This window comes from Chrysemys picta, chromosome 3 (genome assembly GCF_011386835.1).
Source record: "Chrysemys picta bellii isolate R12L10 chromosome 3, ASM1138683v2, whole genome shotgun sequence".
Lineage (NCBI taxonomy): Eukaryota > Metazoa > Chordata > Testudines > Emydidae > Chrysemys > Chrysemys picta.
The window spans coordinates 57,201,441-57,213,924 of NC_088793.1; the positions used below are offsets into that span (position 1 = coordinate 57,201,441).

The 12,484-nt window shown below is 39.7% G+C and overlaps 1 protein-coding gene across 3 annotated transcripts in view; it reads left to right on the forward strand.

Moving 5' to 3' along the window:
• The window catches only part of COL19A1 (collagen type XIX alpha 1 chain), a 323,634-nt gene that overhangs the window by 221,104 nt on the left and 90,046 nt on the right, over positions 1 to 12,484 (forward strand). For all 3 annotated transcript variants that reach the window (XM_042848857.2, XM_008178207.4, XM_042848856.2), the window contains exon 18: positions 10,679 to 10,741. In XM_042848857.2, coding sequence (XP_042704791.2) covers positions 10,679 to 10,741 — 63 coding nt within the window. The remainder of the gene's footprint in view (positions 1 to 10,678; positions 10,742 to 12,484) is intronic.

A 12,484-nucleotide genomic window follows, 5' to 3' on the forward strand; every position in this document is an offset into this window, starting at 1 on the left:
ATTGTGGTCATTCTTAAGACTTTGTTGAAATAATGATTAATCAATCTAGCCTGATGTCTCAGTGTATAGGGCAAAGAAATGTGACCAGGAGCCCATGTGCTGATCCAGCCTTGAGACTCTTAACTCCTCAAGCAAATAAGTGGGAGGAGTTGAGTGTGTCATGGAAGTGATTCTTTATTTTCAAGGTTGAGGAGAAAGAGGGGAAGTTGCACTTTTCTGGTTACAGAACTACCTGCTCCCTTCAGACACAGGTTGAATACAGTGGTTCTAGCTCCTCTTAAGAAAGGGAAAATTGAATTATACTTGGAGAAATGACTCAAAATAATTGGATGAGTGAAAGCCATATAACCTTTCCTCAACACACTCATGAGTCATTGCTTTGATGATGCATCCCCTTATTATATGCCTTTGAAGGGGCAAGAGCAAGTCTTATGCTCAGAAGCTATTATTTCCAGCTACCACCCCACCCAAAAGAATATATTAACTATACTCATTGCTCACTCTCCAGTGTGACCTAGTGGAGAGAGGCAGTGTAGACTTGTGGATTGAGCAAGTCACTTAACCTGTCTGTGCCTCAGTTTCACCACCTGTAAAATGAGGATAATGATACTGACCTCTTTTGTAAAGCACTTTAAGATATATGGATGAAAAACACAATGTAAGAGCTAGTATAATAATAATAAGGTCACTTACTATAACCTAATATTCTTCACAGAAGGGTGATTTATGGAAAAGCAGCATGAAAAGATATATATATCACCATGGGAAGCACCTTTTTCTGATATCAGTTATGTTTTTATTTTAGCAAGGTAACTGTGTCATTTTTCTTTTCAATCATAGTGGGAGTTCCATTACTCCTGAGAGCTATTATTTTCTCAGAAGTTATATCAAACTGCTTCCATGAATCCATCACTACATCTTTATGTCCAGAACAATTGGTACCACAATACAAAAGTATCACATAACAAAGATCTTCTGTCATATCGAGTTCACAAGTAGCATCTTTCATACACATTAACACGTGGAACTGTCAGAGATATCAAGAATGTCATGGCAAGGCCAGTATGTATTGGTGTAGCCAAATTGTTCCTTACATTTTTCTTTTCTCCTGAACTATCTGATTTTTACAGTAGTTACTCTAAAATTGAACAGTTGGATTTGTTTGATCTTCTTCTGCATTTCTCCTTTATTCAGAAAAATATCCCTTTTGCTTTATATTTACAGAGACATAAGTATCATTTCAGTATTTCCCTTCTGGCTCACTAGGCCTGGGTGGTTTACACAAAGCAGACTCTTGTTCGGCCATGCCCCATTTGGACATTCCTAAATTTGGAAGCTTCCTGAGGTTGACCTTCTTGATCTGATCAAGAGCCAACCCCTTTTACGGGTTTTTATTGAGACTCCTCTGTAATCTCTTGATGTTTCACTCTTTTGAATTTCACATTGGCTCTTGATCTCAAAGTCTTCGCTCCTATCCACTAACCCAAATTAAAACAGTAGAATTCTAATACTGACTTATTCCCTAATCCCTGCTTTGCACAATGGTTTATAAGTGATTTGGGCTGCTATCTTCTTGCAGATGGCAGGAATGCCCTTGGGCAGGATCATAGGGTTTTTCTATAGATTCATGTTATGAAGATTTCAAAAGCTTTCCTCTTTTCTGTTCCTAACAATAATATCTTCAGTGTATAATATCTTGAAGGCTCTTAAAACACTTGGGAAAGTGTTACACAAAAGATAGAGATATTTGAGGTAAAATAGAAAGATTACTTCATACTGAAACGTAGTTACTTCTTGTGAAATGAGTCCGCTATTTAAGAGGGCATAGCATAACTACACGACCTTTTAGGACAGGAAGTGAAAATAATTTGTCCAATTGAAATTACAGGGAAATTTAAAATGTAATTTTACTAACTGAAATTTTTCCAGGAAAGCAAGGTTAATATCCATACCATTTCAAAACGTGCCATAAGACATTTTATGACCATGAGTGAACAAGACCTCTTCCTGATATTTCATGCAAAAGACAATGCCTCCAGGAGCACAGCGCCACCTAACACCATGCTAGGGTACCATTCACTATTGATTCGAAGGGCAGAATGCTATCCAGTGAATCACTCACACTAATTCCTGCAATGCGTGCATTCACTGGAGGTTTCTTGTCTAGTTACTAACCTGGCCCAACCCGGCTTTCCTCAGTATAACATTAGCAAGTGTAACCCTTCTGCTAGGTGGAGTTGGCAGCAACATGGGCAGGGTTAAATATCTAGGAGTTCCATGTAACAATGCATAACAAAACCTTGGTCAGTGAAGACTCAGAGTTCAGAGGTGCATTCACATGGGTTCACCTCCTAACCTGAAAAGGGGATGGGAGACGTCAAGCACATGGACGATGGGTATCACAGGCCAGGGGAGGCTGAGCATCCAGGCGTGGCCAAGCCTATGTTCTGCCCCCAGGCTCCCTCCTGCCTGCTTCCAGTTCTTCCTCTTCCCCCAGGGCCCAGGCTGGGGATAGGGTGGGCCGGCCTCCGGTCAGGACTCAGAGGGGCTGGGAGTGCTAGGGTCGCACCACCTGCCCGGCACACTGCGGTTGTGGGTGCTGGGGCCGTGCCACCCCACCCGGCGCCCTGGGGCTGAGGGTGTTGGGATGGGGGGGAGCAGCGGCCACAGTGGGGCGGCTCTGGGCTCTGGCAGGGAGTTGGGGGAGGGGCAAGGCCTCAGGCAGAAGTGGTGGGGCCGGTGGCTAACCTCCCCCCAGAGGCAGTTCACGCACTGCTTCCGCTGCTTCCTCCATCTCTGCCATGTGGTTGCTGCTGTTATCTCTGCCACCACTGGCCACAGCTGTTGCCGCAGTTATATCTGCTGCTGCTCATCCATTGTTATCATTGATGCTGTGTGCCACTCACTGGGATTTCTGCAATGCCTCATTCTGAGGTTCCACCACTTAGCCCAGCTCTTAGTGATTTCACTGAGTAGTGTGGAACCTCTCTGCTGCTGCCTCTTCATTGTTTTTCACTGCAACACTGTCCTGACACCACATCTAAAGCTTAGCCTATAGACCTGCTCCTCAGTGATTTCAATTCTAGTAATCATTGAACAGAACCAAGGATTCTCAGTTGAGTCCTATCAGCTCTATCCTTAAACACTGGAGAGGGGAGAGTCAAATGGTGTCTAGGATGCTCTAGGCAGAGTACACACCATCAGGTAGGAACATCTGTCCCCACCCTCTCTCATCTTTACTCGGACTTGGCATCCCTATCCATTGCTTAGTCAGTGAGGATCAATTTAGGGTGACACCCTCCATGAGGGCACGATGAGCAGGGATCCTAGAAATCTGTTTGCCGTGGAAAAATGCAGAATTTGCATTTCTATAGAGAATCTTTAGTTTTTATATATTGTGAAAAAGTAAAAACATATACAGTGAAATCCCATTTATCCGTGGGACTGACAGCCGGAGCCCCAGCCACTGTCAGTCCTGCGTGGTTGGTGGTTTGGTTGATACAGGGAGCTGGATAATGGAGGCTTGGATAAATGGGGTTCTGCTGTATAGAATATAGACATAGAAGTATTTGATTTATGTAAGAAATACAAATTTCAGTTCTATTAATTTAATTTTATTATACTGATTGATGGCACTGATAGGCTTCGAACTTGCTTAAAAATTGTAAATATATCAATTAAAAACATTGTGTTCAACTGATACCTATATATATATTGTGGTTAGGGAAACTGAAGTTCAGCGTTTCATTTTAATCACAGAAAAATGAGGATTTTTATCTTTTTTTATCGGAGAATGTTGAGGTTTTTTAATAATGGAAAACTAGGATCCCTGATAAGTACAGTTCTACTGCACTTTACTGTTACAGCAAGGAAAACAACATTTCATGACCCCTGCATTCAATATTAACATGAATTGTAACCCAAAACAAGCCAAAATTGATCACTTTTAAAGCAGTTCTGTCTGCTGAACCTAGGGAGAGTAAGTGTGTTCATGCAAATACGGTTCTGCTCCTGAAGTCTTTTCTTCCAGTTCATCACTAAATGTCAGGGGAGAGCTCATTCAGATCCTGCTTACTTCTCCCCCCCAGGAAAGAATTTGTCAATCTGGCAAATTGCACTCCATATTGTACCAGGTCCACTAGTTCTCCCCATAGGGTCTTAGGAAGCCTACAGTAGGTGCCACAAGCCTATGAGGTAAGTACATATTTTTTTCCTCAGGTGCATCATAAGTTAACCTGTTTACTGGCTTTATAACCCTGTTAAGCCTATTGAGAGAGGGCATGCAGGGGTAGCGGGGACTGCTCCTGGGACTAGAGAACGTGAGAGTTCCTCAGATAGTGCATGGACCTTTGCATCTACGGTTCTAGTATTGGAGGGCCCAGGGCACTAGGAACACCTTCCACTTGTATGACCCCACTGTCCAAAAATGGAAGTGTGCCGTCACATCCTGTCTTTCTTCAAGGACGTCTGGGAATGCTGGTAGGGCAGGCCCGTTACTCCAGGCTGGTCTCATTGGTGGCATGGATATGCCAGCAACGGGCCTAACTGCTTCTACCATGGGTTTAGGGCTGAAGATGTGGAGCTTTCACAGGGTTCAACAGATTAAGGCCAGAATCAGTCTCCATTCTAGGCTACAGCACGGTAGTGTTCTTCTCTTCAGACTCATTCTCAGGTGTGCTGAGTAGGGGTGTCCATGCAAAGATGTCAGGGGAGAGCTCATTCAGACCCTCCTTATACAGTTATAGTGTAGATATATTTTTGGTTATGTGGTGTTTAAGCCACAGAATCTGCATAGTCTCTGGCTAAACAAATTCTGTTTTAGCAAGAGAGAGCCCTTCTTAAAATAGAATGGAATTTAGCTCACACACACAAATCTTCAGGTGGTGTAAAGCCCACAAAGCTGCTGTATGCCACCTACTACTGCCTCCTGCCTCCAGCCCAAATACCCTGGGTTGTTTTGATTTGTGCCAGGGTCTGAACTGGTCTCAGGTGTGAAGCACCAAATGTATCTCAGGGAGATCCAAGGATGTGACCCAAGGATATTTTCCCTTTGTTATTTAAATGAGTATTTCTCAAGTATTTCTCATCAAGACAGAATGTAATTTCTTTTGCAGAATATGGACAGTGCAGGTTTAAGATATATACATTATTTTAGTTATAAATTTCCCAGTTTCCTACTTCCCAGGATCTAACAGAGCATGTTCTGTTCTGATTTCCAGCATGTGCAAACCTCACTGGAGACACAGTTCAGTGCAGTTGTAAGGAAAAAACTTAGCCCAATATATTTTATTCTTCTGAGTTTTACAGGACTAAGTAATACATTTTTTTTCTAGAGTACCCACCACCCCTGTATCTAAACATGGTATCTTCTCCTATGAAGCAGTTACACCACTTGGTTGAAAGGCATCAGTAAAAGTGTAAAGTATAATTATTACTGATAAAAATTGAAAATTAGTCCATCTAAGGGTTCTTGTCTTCCTCAATGAAAACAAAACTTTGCTATCCTTCAAATTAAGCTTCAATAATTGAGTTGTTTGTCCAATCTCATCAGTAACTACTTCTGCTTGATAACTAGGGGTTTTTTTTTTTGTCAGTTTAATTTTGTGGGAGGCAGTTCTGAGACATTCCAGTAACAAACTAAAAAAGATTCTACACCTAACAAAGCAGACTTCATTAAGCCTGATACAAATGTTATCTCTTTCAATCTCTGCCACACTGATCCTTGGTGAAATAACCTGCTGGTTCCCAGAATTGGGTGACTTTATCTTACTTAAATGATACTCTCTTTTACAGTACTTTTATTTATCCAGAAGTAATGATAATGAATTTAGAACCAATACTTTACTATGTAACCAAATTTAACATGTGAAACCTTCAAAAGTGTACCATAGTTTTAATGTAGGAATATGTAACATAAAGTGGCAGCTCACTTGCCAGGAGATTCCACTGCTGTAGTCTGGAGCCCAACAGCTCTGCCTTACTCTTGGGTAGTTCCAAATCCCTGACAAGGTCATTCAGTTCACCTTGTGTTATGAGGTGTGTGTGGTTCAGAGGAGGAGGATGGGAGAAAATGTGGATCCTGTGACATTGATGGTTCAGGACCAGAAGTTTCATCCTCTTCCTCGTCTGACTCAAGTGAGAATGATTCTGGTGCATCAGGAACCGTCAGTCCTTCTCCGTGGGGTACTAGGCATATAGCTGATGGAATGTTTGGATAATGCACAGTCTACTTTTTCTTCTTTGGCACACCTTTCCCAACTGGAGGCACCATGCAGAAGTAACAATTGCTGGTATGATCTGTTGGCTCTCTCCAAATCATTGGCACTGCAAAAGGCATATATTTCCTTTTCCTGTTCAACCACTGGCAAAGATTTGTTGCACAAGTGTTGCAGCACATGTGTGGGGCCCACCTCTTGTCCTGATCTCCAATTTTGCAGCCAAAATAAAGGTGATAGGCTTTCTTAACCATAGTGGTTATACTGCTCTTTTGTGATGCAAAAGTCAATTCACCACAAACATAGCAGAAGTTATCTGCACTGTTCACACAAGTACGAGGCATCTCTGCTCACTTTGGCTAAACAGAAATGTGTCCCTTTGCAAAATCAAACACTGACAAATAAGAGAGCATGACACTGTATGATTTCTAGAGCTGATATAGGGCAATTTGTTCAGCAAAGTGATGTAAGCTTCGTTATGATTGCATCATCCTTGACTTCTAGGAATAATATGATGCAATTCAGCTCATGTATGACGCAATACCAGCTTCATATTGCATCATTCATTGTTTTGGCTAAAAAGCAAGTACTGTCCAAACCCAGTCATAGATTTATTCATAGATCCAGTCAAAGATGTATTTTAGTCATTTCTGGTTTAAATTCTGATCCCTTCCCTTTATAACTCACTTATCCTCCGCCATTCCCAAGTCAAGGGTCGTATATACTGACCCAATAGCATATCTTGAAAACTAGAGCCAATCAACAATTTTAAGCATCATTTTTGTTCTCAGTGACCCAGAATTAGTAAAGTTTGACTACATTTATTTCAGAAGCATTTTGGCTGTAGAGCAGTGTCTTTTATCCTCAAAGACTTCCCTTTAAATTCTTGTTTCTTAATCTGACCTGTGATGAACCTGAGAATAGAATGGAAAGTTACAAACTTGGGTTGATATTTGCAAAGCTATTTAAGGGATTTAAAGAAATGTTTTCTGTAAAAACCTAATGGCTACCTAGTGGCTTATGTTATGCAGGAGGTCAAATTATATTATAAAAGTTCCTTTTGGCTTTAAAATCTAAGATCAGATATATCACTTCCTATATTTTCATAGGTCATAGTTTTTCTAATGCAACCTGTCCTACTGAATGTCAGAACTCTGACTTTAAAAACTTCTGAATGCTCACAAGGTTTTTTACCAAATTTATAAATTTTCCTTCTCGGTGGAGAGAACTACAGAATGTTTAAATGATTTCATCAATATTTATGGCACAGAAGATATATGTGAAGTGCAACCAATTCCATGATATATTCCAGTGAGTTGACTCATTCCATAAGTTCCTTTTGGATATAAGCCTCATTTCAGGACATTGACTTTACTGGGACTTATGCACATGCTTATTTGCTGTCCTGAGGAGAGATGTTTTCCAGATTCAGAGCCTTAATCTCTATGTTTGGTCTGTCACCTTCCTGTGCATGTGTATATCTGATCACCTTAGCAATTTATTTTTCTTGACAAAAAGTAAGTTCTGTTAATATCAAGTATTTTCCTTGTCTACAGCTTTTTTCTCAAAGCTACTTCTCTACTTCCGGGCTATTTGACATCTTCCTTTTTTACATTCCAAAGTCTCTCTTTGAATCCACACTATGTAAGATTAATTCTAAAGCAACAGTGGAGGTCCTCAGAATTTGATATGCATCTGTCTACAGGAGTCATGTTTCTCACCATCGTGAGGCTCTAAGGGTTCCTAGGGCATCTTATGTTTCCCAATTAATGTATTCTGGCAAAATATAGGCCAGCTGTTTGTTTCAAGAAATTAATCATCTTTTAAATTCTTTACAGAGCACCAACTTACTCCTTCCTTCAGCTGTCCAGTGTGAAGAGTTTAATGACTTATTCACAAGCAAGTAACTTTTCAGCAAGGGAGTGCTAAGTTTAGTATTTACTATGATAGCAGAGATGGTTTACTAGTCTAAACATCACGTTTTAAATACCCAGACTCTCTGGAGCCACAGGTTTAAATCTCAGCAGGGCTGACCCATGCCTTTCAACCACTGAAGAAGATAAATTAAGTTCTGTGTAGTTTAGGGTAGGGGAATATTTATAAGAACCTGTTTGCTCTTCGTGGACATTAAAAAATCCCATTGAGCTATTCTCACAAGTAGGAGTTTGTTCCTGTATCCTTGATCTAAATTTCTGCTTTCTCACACTGTTATGTAATGTGGTGAATGCTGGCTGGGCACTCCACTACACCTGGGAGGTGCCAAATCCCTTTACTGACAATACATCATTTGTAAAGTGTCTGTAAGATGAAAAGCTTTATATAAATGCAAGATAATCTGTTCTGTGATGTTCTGTGGGTTATGAGATTCCCTTCTGTACAGGTAACAATGGAATGCCAATTTCCTTGATTTTATGTGGCCTCTCAAGGCTCTCTCAAGTTCTCACTGAAGTTTTTTTTTCAGTGGTTTTCCTTGTAGGAAATTCTTGTGAAGTCCTTAGTATTAGTCTTTTCTGATGATATTTGCATGGTTTATTTAAAGTGGCATTTCTAGGAATTATGACAAATATTGTGGTCCCCATAAGACAAATAAGGAGGTGGCCCGTGAGATACCATTGAAGACCTGTCATAATTTAATAACCACTCATCTCTACCTATTTCTCTACATAGTCAAGGCTTATTCTGTGCCTACATCAAGCGCAATTCTACTGACTTCAGTATGGTTTTAGTGGGTTTAAGTGAGCGCAGAATTTGGCCTTTGATTTGTGGTTTATCATTATTTCAATGTATATAAATATAAGGTCACTTCAGTTTTAAAATCAAATCTGCTTACAAACATCCTTACTTTGGGCAAAAAAGTCAGCTTTGTGGGACTCAATCAGGTCACAGGCATTGGAAGGTAATAATTTAAAGCACAATGGAAAGTAACTGAAAGTATATACATAAACTGTTTTAGAAAATGTTTCCAATGTTTGCTTTAATTCTTGAATAATCTATTGCTACTTTCTATCACTATTTTCTTCTTCTAAATATTTTCTTGCTTCTTAAAAAATTAACAAAGAACGATTTATATGTGGATATTCAAATAATATATAAAAATACAGCTGGTTGATCTAATATTAGCTTTCCCAAAAGATGTTTTAAATTTTTTCCATACATATAAATTCAAGGCACATCTCAATACAAACAATAACTATCTATATTCAGTCTATAGTAACTATTTGTCTCTGGTATCAGAGGGGTAGCCGTGTTAGTCTGGATCTGTAAAAAGCAAGAGAGAGTCCTGTGGCACTTTTAAGACTATCAGATGTACTGGAGCATAAGCTTTCGTGGGTGAATACCCACTTCATCAGTCCATTTGTCTCTGGTTTGTTCTCTTCATCAAGTCAACTGCTACTCAGCAGTCGTCATTAAGCTGCCTCTGCAACTAATCCTAATATTAGTTGGTAGCCAGCAGACGATGAAGACTCATGTAGATTAACTGCTGAAATGCCGTAGAAATTGAACAAAAAGCCATCAAGAGATAAAGAAATACCTTTGTAAAATCAGTAGGAATCTTACTGAAATTTATATTTTGTTATTTTATCTCCATTATTATTGTTAATAATATATCTATTTAGCACTTGTTATTAGTAGGTCTCAAAACATTTTACATCATTATTCCCATTTTACACATGGGGAAACCAAGGCACATAGAGGTAAAGTTACTTACCCATGGTCACCCAGCTAGCCACTAGGCCACATTGCCTCCACTGCACATACCTACTTCATTTTTTACCAGGTCTTCCCTATGTAAAATTAAAGCAAAAAGCCATGTATTATATATTTAATATGTACAGGCTTTCTGCGAAAGGGTAGATACACACAGTACAATAAGTAGTCTCAATAAAAATAAAATTTGAAGCCAAATTGCTTCAGTCAGTTTGCTTATTCTGAGGAACAGTGGGAATATACTGTCACTAATATCAATTCATCTCTTTCTTTATCTGTGTCTTCATGCTGTTCAAAACTAAAATGAATATTTCTTGAGGTGCTTGTTCATATTAGAAGAGGGATTTTTTGTTGTTGTTCCTTTCTCTCACACTTAAGAAATGTACTGTGATAATGATCATAAAAATAATGTTCTTTCCAATGATTTAAGACAAAATTCTCTTCTCAGATCTACACAGCAGTACTCAACATGGATATTTTGCTCTCTCTATAGATGCAGAACTCCCATTAGTTGAATGGAATATGAATATCTCCCGCATGGAGAAGAATACATTCTTGTGCCACATAACTTTGATGTAGTGCACAGGTTATCTTACCCCCTCTGTTTGATGCTGAATTATGATGTTTGCATTAACACAGAAAATAACATATCAACATAGGACCTAATATTGCAAAATTATGGTAACTACATGTTATATTTATTATAATATTTTATATTATATTTATTATATTCTTTCACTTGCAATTCTTCACAGGGTGTTGCAGGACAACTAGGATTACCTGAGGCTGCTGGACATAAAGGACAAAAGGGAGAAATTGTAAGCATCTGAGATATAAGGGCATAAGGAATTGCAAAATAACAACCAGCTTGTCACTGCTAAGTTTACCTGCAGTCTCATTCATCTGGTTTGTCACAGTCTCCTTAGGAGGAGTGGATTACATACTTGATCAGGCCTTTGGTCACTGACCAGTGAGAGAAAGGAAGAAGAGAAAAAAATAACATATTTATATATTTGCGTAATATTATACTGGGAAAAAATTCCTTAGTGACCATGTGAAGTGCTCATCTCATGCCCTGAAACTAGACACATAATTACTCATTTAATCATCTTAGCTTGCATGGCACCAGCTATTTAACCAGTCATGTATGTATCCACTCCTTTGTTCATTTCAGCCTTACTAATTGTTCCAACAGACTCTTATGGAAGTGAATTACACAGGTTGACTCTTTTATTCAATTAGTTTTAGACTTATACCTCTTTAATGTAGTTGAATTTTCCTTTTTGTAGTGAAAAATCATTTTTATCATTTGAAAGGACACTCATCTACAGTATGTCTAACTTGCAGGAAAGTGCTGTGAATGCTACGGTACACCAGTCCCAGAGATGTTTGGCAGTGATTTGGGTATACCATGTGCTCAGAGGCAAGTGCTGTAGGCACTCCAAGCGTTAGGCCTTTCAGGCTCCAGCTCTTGGTGGTTCCCACAAATAGAACTGGGTGACATTTTCAGAGAAATAGTTTATTCACTGGAAAATGCAGTTTTGATCACCCACATCTATTTGAAATTTGACACAAAGTAGCCAAAGGGAGGCAGGTGGGGTGGAACTTAGATACCATTCACAAAACAGATTTTTGTGTGTGTGCATGTTGCAGCTTCTAGCCCACACGTTAGGGCACTCACTCAGGATGTGGGGGACCTGGGTTCGATTCCCCTTCTGCTGGATAAGGGATCTGCACTTTGGTTTGCTACATTGTAGAATGGGGCCCTAGCCACCGGGCTATGGGACCTTCTGGAGTGAGTTTTTCTCAATCTCGTCTGGTCAAGCTGTTCTGCTGTGTATAAATAATGAAAGAGTCAGCGGAGCAGGGACGTGAACTTGGTTCTCTACCTCCTAGATGAGTGCCTTGACAGCTAGGGTCATTGTCATTTTCTCTTGTTGGTCTAATGACTATTCAGGTATTTTATACAAAGTGGAGCAGCTTCAATGGGAGAGACTGAGAAAGAGCTGCCCAAGACTATGCTATAGGACAGGGGTTAGAGCACACTCTTGTAGTGCGGGAGACCCAACTTGATGTCCTTCTGCCAATGATGTTTTAATTACTTATACACAGTGGACCTGCTTGAATAGGAGAGATTGAGAAAAACACACATCAGAATAGTCCAATAGCTAAGGCAGGGGTAGGCAATCTATGGCACACATGCCAAAGATGGCACACGAGCTGATTTTCAGTGGCACTCATACTCCTGGCCACCGGTCCAGGGGCTCTGCATTTTAATTTAATTTTAAATTAAGCTCCTTAAACATTTTAAAAACCTTATTTACTTTACATACAACAATAGTTTAGCTATATATTATAGACTTATAGAAAGAGACCTTCTAAAAACATTAAAATGTATTACTGGCACGCGAATCCTTTAATTAGAGTGAATAAATGAAGACTCGGCACACCACTTCTGAAAGGTTGCTGACCCCTGAGCTAAGGTATGCTTCTATAATGTGAAAGACCCAAATTCAAATTCCTTCTCCGCAGAGGGGAGAATTAAACCTGAGTCTCCCAGT